The sequence below is a fragment of the Pararge aegeria genome, chromosome 6, assembly GCF_905163445.1.
Source record: "Pararge aegeria chromosome 6, ilParAegt1.1, whole genome shotgun sequence".
Lineage (NCBI taxonomy): Eukaryota > Metazoa > Arthropoda > Insecta > Lepidoptera > Nymphalidae > Pararge > Pararge aegeria.
This window is the reverse complement of record NC_053185.1, coordinates 13066078-13085327: the sequence shown is the minus strand read 5'-3', so window position 1 is coordinate 13085327 and position 19250 is coordinate 13066078. Positions and strand designations below refer to the sequence as shown.

At 35.1% G+C, this 19250-nt stretch overlaps 2 protein-coding genes across 7 annotated transcripts in view; both read right to left on the bottom strand.

Annotated features, from left to right (window-relative positions):
• The window catches only part of LOC120624201 (RNA-binding protein Musashi homolog Rbp6), a 692918-nt gene extending 689091 nt beyond the window's left edge, over positions 1 to 3827 (bottom strand). For all 4 annotated transcript variants that reach the window (XM_039890595.1, XM_039890597.1, XM_039890596.1 and 1 more), the window contains exons 1-2: positions 3609 to 3827; positions 3491 to 3531 (exon numbers count right to left, since the gene is read on the bottom strand). In XM_039890595.1, coding sequence (XP_039746529.1) covers positions 3491 to 3531; positions 3609 to 3667 — 100 coding nt within the window. In that variant the 5' untranslated portion in view covers positions 3668 to 3827. The remainder of the gene's footprint in view (positions 1 to 3490; positions 3532 to 3608) is intronic.
• LOC120624200 overlaps positions 1 to 19250 on the bottom strand; it is a 166659-nt gene that overhangs the window by 138169 nt on the left and 9240 nt on the right. For 2 of the 3 annotated variants that reach the window (XR_005658753.1, XM_039890594.1), the window contains exon 9: positions 18322 to 18441. Coding sequence is in view for 2 of the 3 variants with exons in the window: in XM_039890594.1 (XP_039746528.1) it covers positions 18322 to 18441 (120 nt within the window). In the remaining variant the exon portion in view is untranslated. Of the gene's footprint in view, positions 1 to 14327; positions 18442 to 19250 lie in introns of those variants that run through there. The other variant, XM_039890593.1, reaches the window with a different exon arrangement.

Below are 19250 nucleotides of genomic sequence, written 5' to 3'. Positions count from 1 at the left end.
TTAGCACATTTAAGAAGCACATTTTGGTGTAAACACAATAATACCTGTCAACCTTATCTGTTTTGATTGAGTATTTATTTGAAATGTGTGTATATGAACAATTTCAATATTGACAACCGTGGAACTCTGTCCGAGATTAGGTTGAAATGTCTAAAATTTTTACTCTTATCTAACGATAACCAGGTGTCGTGATATTAATTTTAAAAATAATCTTATCAGCTCTTACTTAGGCAGGCAAACATCTTATGCTAACAAAGTGTTTCACGCTTTACGTCGCAGGCACACGTGTTGGAAGGTAGTAAATGATCTTCATTATTATGAATAAGGCACAGATATCTTGTATTTTTCCCCTATTTAGTTATATGGCTAAACTAGCAGGAATTGAGACTGGCCGATGTGTTTATTCTCCTAAGTGTTGAAGATCTCGATTATATCCGCCAATTGTTTACTTTTTTATCGTCTTACACCAATATCCCTTTAATCTAATAAATCTAAATCTGTCTCCAGGCGATATTTTTTTTAATAACAAGTTACTACGTTGTGTACAAGTCAGCGAGAATGTTCTAAAATACAATATGTGCAATTTAAGAATGAAGGTGGACAGTAGGTTCCTACTTTATTTGTACTATAAACGTTTGTTAAAGAAAAATACAGCGTCCCGTTAAAAGCGATGCTAGAGTTCGTCACTAGACAGATTCGATATGTTGAGTAACTTAGTCGTGTTTGTTTACTTACCTAATAGACATAAATCTAGTAAAAAAAATTATCGTTATTGTAGTTAAGACTCTACAGAAATTTTAATTTTTAAGTGCTATTGTAAGCATGATACTAGAATATAATTACTTACTACTAGACTGTAGAGTATTGTAATAAATGAATTACTAGTTTTTCTTCCAATATCGGTGGCCTGGTTTTGAGACGCTTTACACTAATCACGAATTTGTGGCGGTTTTAGTCTCAGTTTAAAATTTTGAAGAAATTCTCTTTAAATACACCAGAGAATCCTACTCGAGGGGAGAGGAATACATATAAATGTCTGCCATTTTTAAAACACAAACAATATAAAACACGTGTTTCATACTTCTTGAAAATACGGGTGAAATACGGAAAAGAATGAAAGTTTGTATGGAAGTCCTTCATTTCGTTAGTCAAATAAAAAAACATCCACCCCTAAAAAATGCCCCAAAAATTTTTTTTTTTTGCCAAAAAAAGTTTTTTTGTTTTCTTTTCTATGCTAGAAAGAAACAGCGGAACAATCGAATATTTCAAAAAAAAAATTTAATAATTTAGAAATATGTATAGCTTTGCGTGGCAATAGCTATTTCAGATTACTTTTATTATATAGCGTTCTGTAGTTGGCAAGTAAGTTACCGGGCAATCTAGCATTAATATACTGTTGCGGTATAGGTTCCCTTTACCTAGGTACTAAAAATGTTTAAACGTGACCCGCCTCCGTGTGGCGCGAGCCTTAAAATAGTGTTTCTAACTTGAGCCGCGTTATAGAGCTATACGTTATAGAACTTTCCCAGTTACAACCACTGATTTGACTCGAGCCGCCCCTAATGCTTAAAGTTGATCGCACATTGCCGTAAAAGCCGCACGCCAACTTGTTGCCACATTATGATCAGTGGCGTGCATAGAGGGTATGCACAGGGTATGCAGAAGATATAAAATGAAGAAAATCTCCAGTACTAGTTAAAAATACTTAAGGCTTTGTTTTATGTAACTCTTACAATGCCTATCCTTAAGTTTTTTATAACACGTGCTGGAGATTTTCTTCATTTTATATCATCTGCATACCCTGTGCATACCCTCTATGCACGCCACTGATTATGATCATACAATTATTGCTAACGATTGAAGTAACATTATTTTTTCTAAAGTAGTGTCTTTAATCAATACACAATTTCTGACAATTGTGACGATAATACGATGTAAATGCTATGTCATAATGGGAATCGAAGAGCCCTGAAACTGAAAATATTGTTATAATTCAAATACATCGCCCAAGTGACGCGCCAAAAAAATCTTCGGCAAGTTTTCGTATTTTCATTAGGTACTGAAAAATGCGTTGCTTGCGTTTCTTGCGGTAATGTGCAACTTAAAGTTCCAAGTTTATAGATCTTACAATAATCCCCCAGTTTCTCCGTTCAAGAAGCACTTGGCACAACGCCATAAGTTGAATAGGTATTGCAAAAAAACAGTCGATATTACTAAGAATAAAAAAAACCCTAACAAAATTTATACACGTTATAGAGAGAGAAAGTTTATTTATTTCGTAGTTTAGTTTCGTATACTTACTAAACTACTTGGTTTTATGTAAGTAATAATTTAGGTAGACGCTTGATAACTATTTTATCGACCAGATAACTATTTATAGTTGTAGTTGAATGAATCGTTTATGGCAATAAAGATTCCGAATAGATGGATGGCCCTATTAATGGATGAAATATATTTTCGCGTAATCATTGATATATCGGCCTAGATAACTCCAAAGAAGAACAAAGTTGGCATAGATATAGGGATCAAAGTGCAGCGTGGGCGAACGACCCAATACCGCAAGCAGCTCATCACTTGCGCACGCGCACCGGACCTTTTATTACAAACTACGTTTACGCAATTAATTTGAACTGAAAATTGGAACGCTCTAGTTTATTGTCGGTCCTGTTGTAGAAGTTGCGGGAATTTGAAAAAAAAATAATAGACAAACTCAATTTGGAATTTATAGGACTTCAGGTATTTTCCTTAAAAATGGACGCTTTAGTTGCATACCCATACAAATTTTTTATGCCGTAGGATTGGAATAAAACAATTTTTTAGTTTTATATATATTTTAAAAAAACACTTTCTTTTTCATTAACAGTTAATTGCCAATTAGGAATTTTAATGGATACAGTTATTGCAATTCAAAGGGCCGGTGCCGCGCTCTGTGTCCGTACGAACCAACTTGAAATTGAGGTTATGTTGTGATAACTGTTTAGGATAAAAACCGGCTAACGAATTTCGGTAACAATTTGGTACTAAAATTCACTATAAATACGGACGAATTTCGCTTGGAGGAGGAACAAGTCAAAGTAACTGAGGAAGTTGCGCGCGCACCCGGCATGGCCGCTACCGCACACCTGACTGCCAACATACCTTGACATCTTAACTGAATTACTGCATCTATCTATATTACCACGTTTCCGAAACTTTAATAGCCGCCAGTAATCATCTCCGACCGACATCATCAAGTGCTCACTACTCCGAACACCGCTAATGAAAAGTTTAAAACAATACGAATCAGCTGATTACCAAACTTTATCCGATGTTTATTTTATGAACGAGCCATTCGTCACTGAAAGTGGAGCACAATTCGCATCCGCTACAGTTTACACGACTGAGAGGGAGATCTGTCGTTATCTAAGTGGGCGATCAGCCACCGCCGTCGAGTGCATCGGATGCACTTCCGTCGGCGGCGCGCACTGAGGCCGGTGTTCGACTTGCGTACCTGGACTAGTCTGCCAGCTGAGACCTCCGACGAACATCTTCCTGCAAGATAAACATGATGGTTAGATCCCGAAACTGAAACGGAACTAGTTCGTGGACGCACATGGAGAGAGACGTACCCCGGGTCGTTGGCCGCCTCCGCGGGGCTGTGGGCCACATCCTGATTCTGGGTTTCCATGGGTTCGAACGCCGGCGGCGTGGGGCAAGCCGGCGGACGCACTACGACTACGAGCGGACGACGCGGCGGGGACTACTCCCGGAGTCGCTCGGTTGCACTACCGACTACCGGCACGAGACTGCCGCGGCCGGCGCCGGGCGCACCCCGCCACGCAGCGGCCGCCGCGCCCGCCCCGCCGCTCCCGCGCCGCCGCCGCATCGATTCATTCACTCCGTACACAATTATTCATACGTTGCACGACGGATGCGAGCGCGCCCGCAGCACCACGTGAGCGCGCGCCACGTGCTCCCCCCGCCGAGCTAGCAGCGCGAGCACGCGCCCCGCCGCCCAGCGGCCGCCCCCGTGCACGCCCAGTCCCCGCCGACTCCAACCCACCCCCACGACCCACGCACAGATAACTTTACTCTCTTTTGACCGATTTTTTTGTTCCTAAAATATTTTAATAAATGAAAACGAAAAAACAATAATTGTTGTTTAGAAAATCTGTCAAATTTATTTCTCAGGCAGTTAAAAAATAAACATACTAAAGTTTTTTAACAACCGAGTATTAAACTTCCGAGAAAAAAAAAAAATTTGCCAGATTGATCCATAAATATTTCGAGAATCTGATCGGTCTATGAACTCAAAAACAAAAACAAGGTTATTTTCAAAGTTACTTGAATGTACATTCGTTTGAATTAATGTAACTAGTATAATATAATTTGCATATTCAGCTCGTCACACAGAATTGCATTTAGTTTTAGAAAACTTGAACGTTTACACTATAGTAGCACGAAATAATTATTATGCCCGTTACTGACGCAAAATAACGACTCTGTATCCGCTACACAATCGCTACGCCGAATTCGCGGGCTACGGACGTAGACCTTGAAACCTTAAGTTGAGACAATGCACACACAACACACTTCCTATAAATACATCCGAAATCTATAAAATAAATAATATAGTCGGTTTCATGGAATGGGTTCCAGCCGTACCATGGAAAGTTAGATATAATAGTAAAATGGAAATCTTTCTCAAGCTAATTATCACGGTCTGTCACAATATATTGTCCGCAGTGGAAAACTATCTAATGGAATATAAAACTATTATTAAAAATAGAGGAATGTTTTAAAAATGTTGGAAGTCCGTTCCGAGAATCCGTTTTTGTACTCCTACCTTCACCAAACATTGTCACTCGCTATTATGAACTTTAAGCCTTGAATAATACGATTATTTTTAAAAACAGCAATACAACAAATTTTTACCTAGTAACGTCATTGGAGATTCAACTAATAAGCCTTAGTACTAATAACATGAATTTTAACTACTATTTTATTTTCTAAGGAAGGGATTTCATCAATACAGTCCACCTTAATTTTGACATTTTGAAAGGCGTTTGAAAATTTAAAAAAAATTTAAATAATGGTTCATCAATGTCAAAAGGTGAAATCATGACTAAGATGTTTAACATTTAATCAAGAGGGTAACTTAATTAGGAGATGACGGCCGATTGGCGCAGAAGGCAGCGACCCTGCTTTCCGAGTCAAAGGCCGTGGGTTCAATTCCTACAACTGGAAAATGTGTGTGTGTGTGATGAATATGACTGTTTTTCAGTGTCCGGGTGTTTATATGTTTATTATAAGTATTTATGTATATTATTCATTAATAAAATATTCATCAGTCAACTTAGTACCCATAACACAAGCTACGCTAGGGCTAGATGGAGATGTGTGTATTGTCGTAGTATATATTTTATTATTATAGATATGTTGGGCAAATGTTAACTATTAATATAGTTAATAAGATCCTTGCTACTAACAATAAATAATTCTTTAATTTTACTGTGATCACAAGCTATGGAATTTTGTCCATAATAAACGTTATTATTATTAATTTCATTGCGTAGTTTATAAAACGTTGAACAAATATTCCGGTAGTAATATCGAAAGTACTGAAATGTTAAATAATCCTACAGAATACCGAGTCTTTTATTAGTTAACAGGTAGTTGTAAAAAAAAAAATATTTTAAAATTATATGAACCCAACCGATTCGAGCCCGACTTTCCTCTTTTTTGACACTCAGATCTCTTTAATACAGTTAGTATGAATTGACTTTTATTCCACTGTATATACTACTATTTTGTTGACGTTCAATATTACGTCTTACGGTCAAGTATTAGGGCAAATTGTGTAATATAATTACTTATTCTTCGTATTGAGAAAAGTATTGAGTAATAAAAACTATTCACACAATTAATTTTATCAATGCACGCGTTAAGTAGAAAACGTATCATACACGTGTCCAATTATATAATTAAACTCACAGCGCTATTAAACTTGACTTTAACAACTATTATTAAATATTAAATGTTTTAACACACTAACTAATACCCGCGACTACGTTCGTGTGGATAAAGTTTTTTTATTAACGAGGTAACTCTCTCCCGGGAAAAAAGGAACCTATGTGCTATTCCAGACTACAATCTTGTCTGTAACAAATTTCAGCAAATACGGTTCAATCCATGCTATGTCATTGAGTAACAAACATCCACACTTTTACTTTTATAATATTAGTAGGACAGTAGGATTATGAAATATTGACTCAAGAACGATTCCGGAATAAAAGATTTTAAAATATAAATTCTTACCAAACGAACAAAGATTCATATATATGAATGGGTAAAGGTTCTCTATAGGTATCAAGGCGATTCGTCAAAATAAATAATTTACTATCAGGAGTACCATAAAACGATCGTCATTTAGTCACTTTACAGGCTTGGTTAGCGTGCTAAAGCATCGCAAACCAATTTAGTACAATATCGCACAATATCATAAAAATAAATAAAAATAAACGATTCTTTCATTGTTTTATTTTTAACGGGTAGGTTTGCAAGTGTATCTGAGTTAAATTAGCCAATTGTCTACTGTTCACAACCTTTTTCAATGTGTTGCGTTTCCCGAAGCCGGGTTCATGGTTGAGGTGTTCTCCCGGTACGTCGTCACCATCAGCTTCTTTAATTTGACGAGCCTAATATATATTATAATCGAATCGCAACTACTCGTAGTGTTATACTTATTTTTGTATCGTTTCAGTGGCCATCCTTGGTCTTCATTATCAGTTTGACGCGACTAAACGGTACTTTCGAAAGAAAATGCTGAAGTTACATAAAAAAATACTTAAATCGCTATATTATAATATTTGAAGAATTTCTTTGATGAAGTATTTTTTTTACTCGATCTTCACCAAATTAAAATGGGACCACGTCTGTGTTCCATCGGTGTCCCATAGCACACAAATAAAAGAATCATCAAAATAGGTGTTTGGCAGAGTAATCGCGTTGCAAAATAAGTTATTCCTATGATATACGGTGTCATACTTTACTCTTAAGTCAGTTTAAAAACCTACACCGATATTTAAATTTTCAATGCAGCTAGATATCTGAGCTTAGAGAAATCAACTGCCTGTAATTCCGAAAGAGAGTAGAGAAACCACAAAAACAAATTTTCACGACATCTCAATATACCTCGATCCTTTTCAGAGGGTAATTGCGCGTAGCACTCGCAATCACGATCGCCTTCAATTTCGATGCAACCCAAATTATTTCATGAGTTCGACCAGTGAAGTGCTTAAACATACAGATCTTAAAACCTTTAGGGAATACAGTGCATTTATCAAGTGCAACGCGACTGGACGCAGACGACTACTATATGTAAAGGTTTTATGCAAAAATAATAAAACCGGGTATAAAATGTACCAGACTTGTTATTACTTTATGTTACACTTTACGTAAACAGCGACTGTATTTATGTTAAAGTATGATATGCGTGTTAATGTGCACATCATATGGATAATAACACTGCAAAAATGCTATTGACAACTGTCATTGGAAAATAATGTGTTCTTTTTTGAGTTCCGAACCCAAAATTGCCCACGGGATTTCAGTTACTAAACCTCCGCAATCCGTCTGTCAATGTCTTTTTGTCTGTTAGTGAACCGTATCTCATGAACCGTAAAAAGGAAGAGTTGATATTTATAGTGTTTGTTTTTAGTTTAGTTTTTTTTTGCAGGATCTTAATGACGACGATAAGGCAGATATTCCGTACTGTTTACATGTTGCACGGCGATCTATAGATATTATAACGTGTGCATCATAATATTGAATTCGTAACCACGTATTCATATTTTCTCTAGTACCTGCGAAATGCATTTTGCGTATAAGTTTGACAACTTTTTATTCATAACCTTTGCAAATGGTTAGATTAGAATTTCACAGAAAAAATTAAGACCCGGATAAAGTGACAATTGGAAGTGAGATGCGCAACTGTCCACTAAAGATTTTCGTTGCAATATTCGTAAAAGTAATAACTCTGGATTAAAAACTAATACTTATGAGTATAAGATTTATGACCATTCGGTATGTACATTTAAATATTGATTGCGTTTGGAAATGTTTAATAGGTCGGTCGGTCGCTATAGGATTTTCCATCACGGCCTATGACCAATAGCAATTGTGTTTTTACAAACTCTGTTAACTTAACCTTTTTACCTGTTAAAAAAGTAATAAATAAATATCTATTGCTCACCTCTATGGCTGGGGTCCGGGCGCCTCAAAACGAAATCCGGTAGTTAGTTCGTGTAGACCATCCAAAACTTGTACCTTGGAGTTCCTAGAGCACCGATGAATGTGGAAATGTTCCGAAGACAGTTTCTAAATGCCGACAAAGCATTTTCTGGCTTCTTAGGTTAAGGTCAGCGAAAATTATTCTAAATCAGGGGATTCGCATGTTCGTGTGCTTGCTATGGATATACAGGATTAAATAATATACCAATATACCAGATAGCTCTCGGCCTGGAGTCTCCTATATTAAAACTAAAAGCTTTTGTTCTCAGACTTTTTTTAACTGGATAGTTTGTGGAATATTCAATATTTTACCAAAACACTACTTGTTACCTACTCTGTAATTTAACATGGGCAACAGCGCGCGAACCACAACTATATTGTGCGGCCACTACTGACCCGACTAAGTGACGTTTTCGAAGCATATGGTTTTAAGTTTCAGTGTCACTCTGTAAATCAGTTTACAGAAAGAATGTGATTTATATTTTTTTTCTTGAAAATAAATGAATCCTGAATTTTGAAAAGTCGTAGAACAAAAGTTGTTAGTTTTAATGACAGGATCAATAAGGCCGAAAACTTACTAACATTTCTTAATTAATCCTGTATATAGAAGAGGTGTGTACATATTCCGGAAGATTGTCGAATGTTTCTTACATAATCACTGGTAATGGAGCCAATTTTTGAGAAAATCAATCTTTTAGTCAACTGACCACAAGAATTCTTCGCACTACTGCACTGTTCTATGATCAGATAGAATAAGAAGGTTTAAGTGCGGAAGTAGACTAAAGAATCACGTCTTCCTTAAGGAACAGCATGGATTTGTAAAAATACGTAGGTACCAATTTTTTAATGGCGTAAAAGTAATGATTAATCGTAAAGAAAATCAGATAAAAGAACTAAATAATTATAACTGCCGACGACGAGAAGATCTCGATAGGAATAGCAGTATTTTAAAAATCCTTAATCAATGCGGCTCCGGAAAAGGTCATAGGCGACCATTTGTGTATGCAAAAAATTCTTATTTCAGTGAAGCGCATGAATCCAGGGCGCTCCATGAATCTTTTTTTGTATTTATTTCTGTTCGAACGAATCCTTAATTGATTCTTGAATGCATGCGCAGAGTATGTGATTCCAAGATTTCCATAATAATCTCTGCCGCGTTTAAAACTGAATTCCATAACGTATTTACTATATGATGTTTATTACTGGTAATAAGTAGCGGTTCTTATCAACGTTTGTTTATAGTAATAATTAAAGAACCTAGCAGATAACCAAACAAAAGCCTAATCTTGGTAAGTGGCTTTATTTTTCTACAAATTTTGTATTGGTAGAGCCAAAGCGCTTTTACGCTGTCGCACTTGAAACATTAGTGGGAAAATAAGTATACAGTACAAAGAAATAGTGCACGAGGGCATTTCTAATGTAGTATAAGTATTCAAACATTTTGGGTATATTATACTAAAATTTCTGACCTCCATACACTTACTTCTTGCATAAATAAATAATAATATTTAGAAGTATGTAATAAGAAACATTTTGTAATCCATTCAAGTTAAAATTTATTACACAGCCACAATATTTAAAACGATTTATTTCTAATAATAACAAATGTATGTGAACATAAATAATGCCGGAAACACTTTCGCAACACCCCACCCGCCATATTATGGCCGTCGTGGTGTTGTGAATTTGCACGTGCAATTAAATAATACACCGAGGTAGCATAACAGATGAATTCAAGAAATATTCCGAATAACAATTACACTACTATTTGAACTCAGATCATGGCATCTATATAGCACAATACGAAGGTACCTCGGTGTAATACTGTAGGCGACATAATACGACTAATACACAAAGTGCAATGGCGATGAGTACTTGACACGAATCGATTTTCAGATAATGCTGTAAGTATTAGTGTACAATTTAATATGCCAGGTAGCACAAAATGTAACAGTAAGAGTTAATTATTATTGAGAACGACGTAATTAGGTTGAGTTTTTGAGGAGGTATCTCCTAACTTTTTTAAATGTAAATCTAACCGTAATGGCTCCAAATCGTGGTCTCATTTGAAGCGCCATAGCATCAGCGTGTTATGCCGAAAGTATCATCCTACTACTCACCCACTACAGGCCACAGATCTCCTCTCAAGAGTGAGAACTGCCCAGGCCGTAGTTAACCACGCTGGCATAGAGCGGATCGGTAGACTTTACAATCTACTAATCCGCTAGACTTTCAAAAAACTCCCAAAAAGTTAGAGGTGCATGCAGGGGAACAAATTCTTCCCGAAACTCAAACTGAGCCCGAAGTCCTAATCACTATGATATCACCGCTTCAAAGTACCACTACGTAATAAACGAAGAACATAAGATACTAGCATAGCTGAAGTCTGAACGAGTTCCGAAGCTGAAGTGGCAATGGGCCAGGCATGTAGCATTGATGAGAGATGGAAGTTAGGTTCCGGGTTGGCAAACTCAAAAACGCAACTTTGGTAAACCCCTAACTACGTTAACTACATCAAGCTGATCGCAGGGAGTGGCTGGACACAAGCAGCACAAGACCGTGGGGTGGAATCTTTATAAAAGACTCATTGCTGGCAGTGGACTTCCATCAGTTGAAATTATGAACGTTTAATGAAAGTAAGATTTGATACTATGAGGAATCCATATTCAAAGTAATAAAAAGTTTTATTCCAGAATTTAGAGATTAACACCAAAAATTCAGAAAGAAGTACGCGGACACAAAATCATGTATTGAACACGTTGGTTGGAAAAAAAATATTGCGAGTGAAACGCTGATGAAAGAATCATCAATCAAAAATATATTCAAAAGTTCAATTCAAAAAATAACGCAAAACTTGATTTAGCTAAATAAGTCCAGTCGTCCTTCGTCTTCAAATTACTCTCCGACTGAAAAAGGTTAGCTTATACCAGTTACCATATTATGTTCTCTCGCAAGGCAACATAGTTGAGCGGTACTCAGAATTCTAAACAGCGGCAATAGACATCCTCTTGCGGTCAATGTTTATTTCCCAGCCACTTAACCCATCGTTATGAATTGCAAGCGCCCATTGTAAATACATGCCTCAAATACGCAAATTTCTTGCAAAACAACGCTAGGTAGCATTGTATTTTGACAGCCATTCAACGTCTTCATTTAGCTTCTTGCAATTTAGGTCTTGAAGAAAATGTAAATGCATCTCAGAGCATAGTTAGTAGTGCCTAGTGGATATAAAAAAAAAACAGAAATGTTGCACGCGATAGATTATCACGATTTCTAATCGCCCAAAACTGTTGAATACTCCGTTTATATATTCCAAAATAACATTTCTGCAGCCTTTTGAAACATTTTTACAAAGCCACTATCCTATATAAACCTAGAGAAGAGAACATTTGGAAATCGTTCATGGAAAAATCGTAACCATTCAGTAGCCTCATTTTTAATACGAAAGCTGAACCCGATTTACATAATTCAAAAAAAATCTTTATATTCGTCAACGCGTAGAAAATGCCATTTTTTTTTTATTATAAGATTATTTATAGACTTCTTAGAAAAGCCGTCGTCAAGATTCCTAATCCAAAACTCACTTTTAGTTTTACTATAGAAAACTTAAAGTGCTGATACATACAAATCTTTGTAGCAGCAATCATTAATTCGAAACTCGTATCTGAGATTTATATATTAACTCGCTCGCCACATGGGTTAAGATATCGCTGTCAATGCCGACCGTGTCCGCAATTATCATTACGGTTAAAACAATTCGACATCAGAAGTCCAATACAATTTAGTGAAACGGTTTATTAGCTTATGACCTAGAAATATGTGACACCGCGTATTAATAAGTGCATCTAAGTTAAAGGATAAATAAATAAGCGAGTTCGTTTAAAAATCCCGTTATTCGGAACTAGAAAATTTGATTCCTGAGTCTCCAAGAAAATCACCATAATTTGTTCACACAGTATTTATAATTGTATTGCCACGATATTAAACAATGTAGCTACAATAAACGGGATAGTTTTCTCTCAAGGTGACATCTCATGTCAACCTAGCATTCAATCAGCTTGACAGCATTATCCGTATAACTCGTACACACCCGTTTCAAACCTCTATGTAGTGTCGTACAAGACGCATGACATTATTAGAACTTGAAGCGTACACACATGTATATAATTACGGCAAATATGCTTAATTTGATGTATAGTCGCTATAGGAGGAAAAACATCGAAATAACTTCATCGCTTCATAGCCATTTACGCCATAACAAATTATTTAAAAATAAGAACTTTTGAATATAATCTCAAAGGTATTTTTTGGATCAGCTAAAAATATTAATATTAATATCTTAGATAATAAAGTAAACGTAGCTTTAGAAAATATATATACCTAATCAGATTTCAAAAAATACATTTAACTCTGAAATAAGGAAATAGTCTTTGGAGATTCACAACCAGTATTTACGATAAAAGCAAATGATATCGTACACGCGATTTAAGTTGGTCGAACTGAAGTAACTCACAAAAGAGCAAGATGTTGCGTACATAGTTTTCAAATTCATAAAACAGTTGCATTGTACATGGTACAAACCAAGAGCAAACTTCAGGCCGGCCAATAAGATCGTGCGTTCTGTAAGCTAACTTCGTTACATACAAAAGAACAATTAAGCAAAACACATAGCTAAGCCACAACACAAAAAAAATATTCCTAGGCTTTCTTATAATCTAATGAAAAAAATACTTTTTTCATCACCTTTAAATAAATAGAAGGAACAGTTTAAAGTCCCAAAATTAAACAAATTGCACTTTAGAAGTACTAAATAAAACAGGCGTGTTTTGTTTTAAAGCTTATCGACATCTAAACACATCGGCTACTTTTATGAAACAGTTACTACTTTAAGCTTAATATTTTAAAAATAGTGATAAATCTTTCCATGAAAATACAGAATAGAACGTACGAACTTTTTCTTTCTAAATTATAACAAGCGTTGAAGCTTATTTAAATAATAATTATAAATAGATATAATAAAATCAATAAAACCTAAAATAAAAATACGTAAGCTTCCCTAACAGCGTGTGATTTTAGAAGTTTCGCGGATCTGCCGCTATTAAACCTTTTTCCATTTTTAGACAACTGCATAGACTTTTTAGTACGTAGCTGGGTTATCAAATGACGACACTATGTAGAAACAAAACGTTCCTTGTGACATAATTTATAAATAGGATATTTTGTAATATTTAGATATAAATATTGAATAAATCTTTTAATAGAGCGCTTTTCAAATTTATTGTTGAATTAACAATATTTTTTTATATTCATTTGATTACTAATACCTATCAGTAGAATTTTGAAGAACTTGTTCATAATTTCGGTTTTAACATAGTTTTGATCGAATAAATTACTAATACGTATTTTTTGCCGATTTCACTTATTCGCGAACGGTAGCGAATAAACAGTCGATGTAAAGAATCGTAATTTGGGGCACTTCACACTATATTGGTTTGATATCATTAGTGCCAGGCTGTGTCTGATCAGCACCATAGTATGGCAAGAAGATTGTTAACCTAAACTTTGAGGAAAACCTTTTGATTCATCATCTTCATCATCTTCATCATCATCATCATCATCATCCTCATCATCCTCATCATCCATTACCGGCTCACTACAGTGCACACTTCTCCTCCAAGAATGAGGGGTTAAGGCCATAGTCCACCAAGCTGACCCAGTGCGAATTGGTGGACTCCACACGCCTTTGAGAACATTATAGAACTCTCAGGCATGCAGGTTTCCTTACGATGTTTTCCTTCACCGTTGAAGCAAGTGATATTTTAGTAATTAAAACGCACATAAAAGTCAGAGGTGCGTGTTGGGATTCGACTGGGCTATCACCGCTACTAATTGTCATTTTGCTTATTTCCCAATATTTAAAGCGGTTCTTAAGGATTCTAACTAAGCATAATATAATGGCACTAAAAAAGCCTAACAAAAATAATATTAAAAAACAATAGCTAATGAAACAATCAAAAAATAATAATAATATAAAAGCAAAATTGCACCAAAAGCCGTATAAGCAATAATAGAAAAAATAAATAATAATAAGAAGCAGTCTTTTTGTCCCAACTGAATCAGTTGTTAAAGCTTAAAAATTGCCAAAAGCATAATCTATTATTGCATCAATAGAAAACTTAACGTCACTAACATATAAAAAAAAGCACGTAGGCACGCCAAATTTAAAACTTTTATAAGCAAAAAAGCTGTTTGACTCTATTTGACACTGACATATAAATAGTCTAATGCCGTTTTATTTATTTTTTTATGCAAAGCAAAACGCTTATTTTTTGCTTACATCGATTTAGAATACTATTTTCTCTAATCAACTACGTTATTTTGGTCGTAAAATGGAGTATACGACAACATTATTACATCGAGAAATTTAGGAGATCTTTACTTATACTAACACCCTCATTCCGCCCGATGTCTGATCTAAAATCTTCAGATGACAGATTTAATTTAGTAGTGCTATCCTTACTTACGGTAATGAGTCGAAAACCGATCATCAACCCTAATGAGTTCCCATTAGTTCACCACACTGCCCAAATTCAGATTTTAAATGCCTCTGAGAACATTATGCAGAACTCTGCGTGCAGGTTTTCTTTATGCAATATTTAATTGCTTATAACGCACATAGCTTGGAAAAGTTACGAGGTGCATGCCGAGGAGACCGTGTTCGATCCCCGACCCCGCCTTGGCAAAGGAAGGCCGAAGTCGTATCCACTAAGTGTTCACCACTTCAAAAGGAAAAGGCTAGTATAACTAAATTTAATCTGACATCTGAAGAGTTTGGGCGTAACATTACTATGTCTCAGATACAGCAAAGTACTGTTCTACTACTCTAAGTTAATCTTTTCGTTTGGAATATTTAGGATTTAAAATCTACGAGTCAGACGCCTTCCGAAAATACGAGCATTCAATATTCTTACAATTAATAGACTTGTAAAGTAAGCTAAAAATAACAATAATCAAGCATCTGAATACTTAGTTTTAAGATCAGTCAAATGAAGCAAAGCGTAACCTTTCCTTATATTCTTTATGAATACTAAAATAAATGCACAAAAAATAAAGCTGATATGATTACAGTGTGCGCATGAGTTGAGTTCTCATCTGGAACATAATCCAGCAACATATACCGGCTCAAAAGTTAATCCATTTTTGTATAAATCTAAATACCATGTGGTACAAATAGTTTCAGTCGCGGAAAAATTTCAACTTCTACTAACTTTGATAGATAATGTGGGTGTACCCCGATAAACTGAATACATCACCGTAACCTTTTCGAGTGTACAGCATAATGTTAAGTTGTGTGATAGCGTAAACAATGCATGTTTATGCAATATATATATATATATTTTTAACAGTTTCGTTGTCGTCCGAAACTCTTCAACTCTACTATATGAAATTTAAATGGGACCATTTCTTAATTAATCACTTTCGATCAAAAAAAGCATGTTGCAAATGTACCTTTAAATGACGGAGTTATGTCCGAACATACATAAATTGAATATTTAAACTGCTCCTTTTGGAAGAAAGTATGTTTAAAATAGAAAAAGTTGACATAATAGCCCGGTGCCGAGCCTTTGTGTATGTATGGATGCATGAAGAAGATAGGTAGGTCACTGCAACTACTGTATGCTTTAGATTGGTATTCAACTCGCACCCGCACTGTATACATTATAACACTTCTTACTAACACGCGACAAAGATGACACTTTTTAAACGTTAAATTTGAGAGGAGCGTTTTATAACTTTGATTAAAAATATTTTCTAAACGACAATAAAAGCCTTATAGTTTCACATTGTCTGTCCCGCTTTCATCTTTGAGAAATTTGTCGCTAAAACCAGATTTATTTTCTGTATTTAGGTTCATAGTAGGCATGATGACTTATTTTGAAAAACTGTCCAATGATGTTTGGAAGTATTTACTATATGCAAAAAATATCTTATTTGTGGAGAAATTAGAGGTTTGTTAATAATTGCAAAAAATATTATGTTTTAAGAAAAATATTTTCCACGAAAACGCTTGCCGAGTGGCATGGCCGAACTCGTTAAGTCATAGGCAAATAAGAGCTTTAGTAAGATGTTCCATACTTAAAGATTATTGTTTTGAAATCATTGTTATTGGTTTGAAATCATAAAATACTTGATATAAGTAGTTATGTTCGAATTTCAAGCGGTAAAAAGTTATGTTTATATAGACGTGACGTCATCATTTTGAATTCAGCGTTTCATGTTTCATGGCTGATCGCTAGGTTTTTCAGTTTTAGTAATTGAAAATAAATACTTATTTAATTTAGAGTATTAAAAAAATTTGTTGTTTATAATACATGAAACATATATAATAAAAGATAAATACAATATCTGAGCGCTTAGTTGTTACCGTCATCATGCCTATTACCTAAATATTCCTGTTTACTTATGTCATCCTTGTCGAAAATAAGCGATATAATACGATGCGTAAAAAATACTAATAAAGATTATTAAATAACAAAGCCTCACATAAAAAGCGTAAATTAGCAGAAAATGGAAATTGATGTGTCTAGTCTAAACCATACTGCGCTTAGCGTCTTAAATATATATATGGTCATCATAGAAGTTTTAAAGGTTTAGATATAGCTTTGAGTTCATTAACTACTTTAATGAATCACAAATTTATCACCACATACACAATGAAAAGTAAAATCTCATCTGATATAATCTTCCTGAGACATAGGGTGTATCAATATTATTATTTTAACGAACTATATTTAACACATTTATAATATTATGCATAGACACATTTTCACAACATTTAATTAATGAGAATCTTTTTAGTACAGGTGAATATCAACTTTGTAAATTTGGGAATGCACGTTTACTTATCCTTTTTCGTACTTCAAAGATTCTCATTTTGACTCTAATTTATAAACTAATTAATCAGGTAACATAAAGAGGTAGATATAATTATTCATGCGATACTTTTTTTTCAAATACACACACGATTTTGCCTATCACTCACAATTATAAATAATTAAACAAAACAAAATATTATACGGTTGTAAAACAAGAAATTGTCAATAATATAAAATCAAAGAAATACTTAATTCCTAAGAATACAATAAAATCAGTATACTGAGATCGAAACTGTGGTAAACAACTGGAATGTAATTTAACATCAGGGCTTGAAACCCGTTTCGAAATAGAAGATACTTATGTAGATTGAATCTTTCGGTTTCGATCGAACTAATTGATTTGGAAACGGTAAATCAAACGTCTCCCTAACCGGTTTCTTGCACGTGTAAGCGGAATTAACGATTAGACGTTACACGCTAAGCCGGCCCCGCCCACCAAGCTGCTAATTGCGTTTCGTTCACTCTTTGACCAGATTTCGAACCGGAAACCGTTCACTTATCACTGGTTAAAGGAAACTAGTTAAAGTACGAAACCGCTATTTTTGGCCCTTACCATTTCGAACCGGTTTTCAAGCCCTCTTAAACGGAAAGCTAGTATCAATTCTTTTTAGCTTGTGTATTTTCGGCGTTAGAAGATAACAAAGCAGACAGTGTTGCATGTGTAGCGCTTAAGTTTCCAGAGGTTGGACAAATGATATTCGCACCGTTATTATTATTCAACATGCCACCACTAGTGCCCGAACTAACAATGGTGACATTAGGTGGTGGAGTGACCCCGTTAGCGAAACCAGTGGACAAGACCTTTTGGGTATTATGCATCATAAAGGATTTCGTAGCTCCCGAACTGCCTAGAGTCAAAACCTTTTTCAACATCAAAGATGAGTTACATGCGTTATCAATTATGTCTTTCGCTGTAGAAATACTATCGAAATCAGCCGATGAAGCTGTGATTAAAGTACTCTTTGGGGTAGTTGTGTGCAATAATGGTCTTACACCAGTTAAGTTGAACGAGACTCCCGATGTTACAGTACTGCGGTTTATGATATTCTTTGAAACGATAGCGTTGTGCAAGATGTTGCCTGTGGGAAAAGATTTGGAAGAAACATTGACATACTGTGTGGGCGTTCCGATTAGGGTAGCGTTAGATGTTCGTGTTCCGAAGCCGATGATCGTACTGGCCGTACCTTGAGACATCACCGTGCTGATAGTGCCAGATTTGGTGTTGATAGGGATTCTGTAACAATTTATACAATATTATGAAAATTAAGCTCAATTTGCTATACTCCGCGAAAAGCAGGAGAATCTGTATGGTGTAATTTATAATTTCTTCAATCCTTATACTCCACACCAAACATATCTTCGGCAATGTACCCTCTACGCACGTTTCGCTCCGAAACCGGAGCATCCTCAGGAGATGTTGACTTTACAATGAATAATTGTAACTTGACAGATTTTCCTGCTTTTTCCGGAGTATAGCAAATTAAGCTTCATTTTCCTAATATATCATGGATTTCCGCAAAGTAACGCCTGCTTCTATCCATAATTTATACAATTTTAATATGAAGCTTAATAGTATGTTGTTAATATATAATGTCTATTTATTGTTATTTCTATTGCAGTTTTCTCCTTTTATTTTTTTCTCGCCCGTGCATGTTTTATTTTTTGTACCGTTCCACTTTCATGTTTTCTATAATTACTTTCACGAAGGGTTGTCTGTAAGAGATTGCTTTTGCAATAAGACCGTCTTTGCACACAATTGCATTTAACATTTTTTATTTTTTATTGTTTTTAATTTTATTTTTTCGTTTCTTGTGTGTATAAACAATACAAGAAACAAGTTTGTGCAATAAAGTATTCTAAATAAAAGTAAAATATGTTCAGTAGACAGGACTCAATGCACAAACTTTAGAAATATAGTAAAATGTTCCAAGAAAGGACTTTCACTCAGTATACCAACACTCTAGACTAAACCAACCACTTTTTACCACTGGTAACGAAACCATATAAGGCAGGGGCAATACCATTTTCTTTTTGTCCACCAAT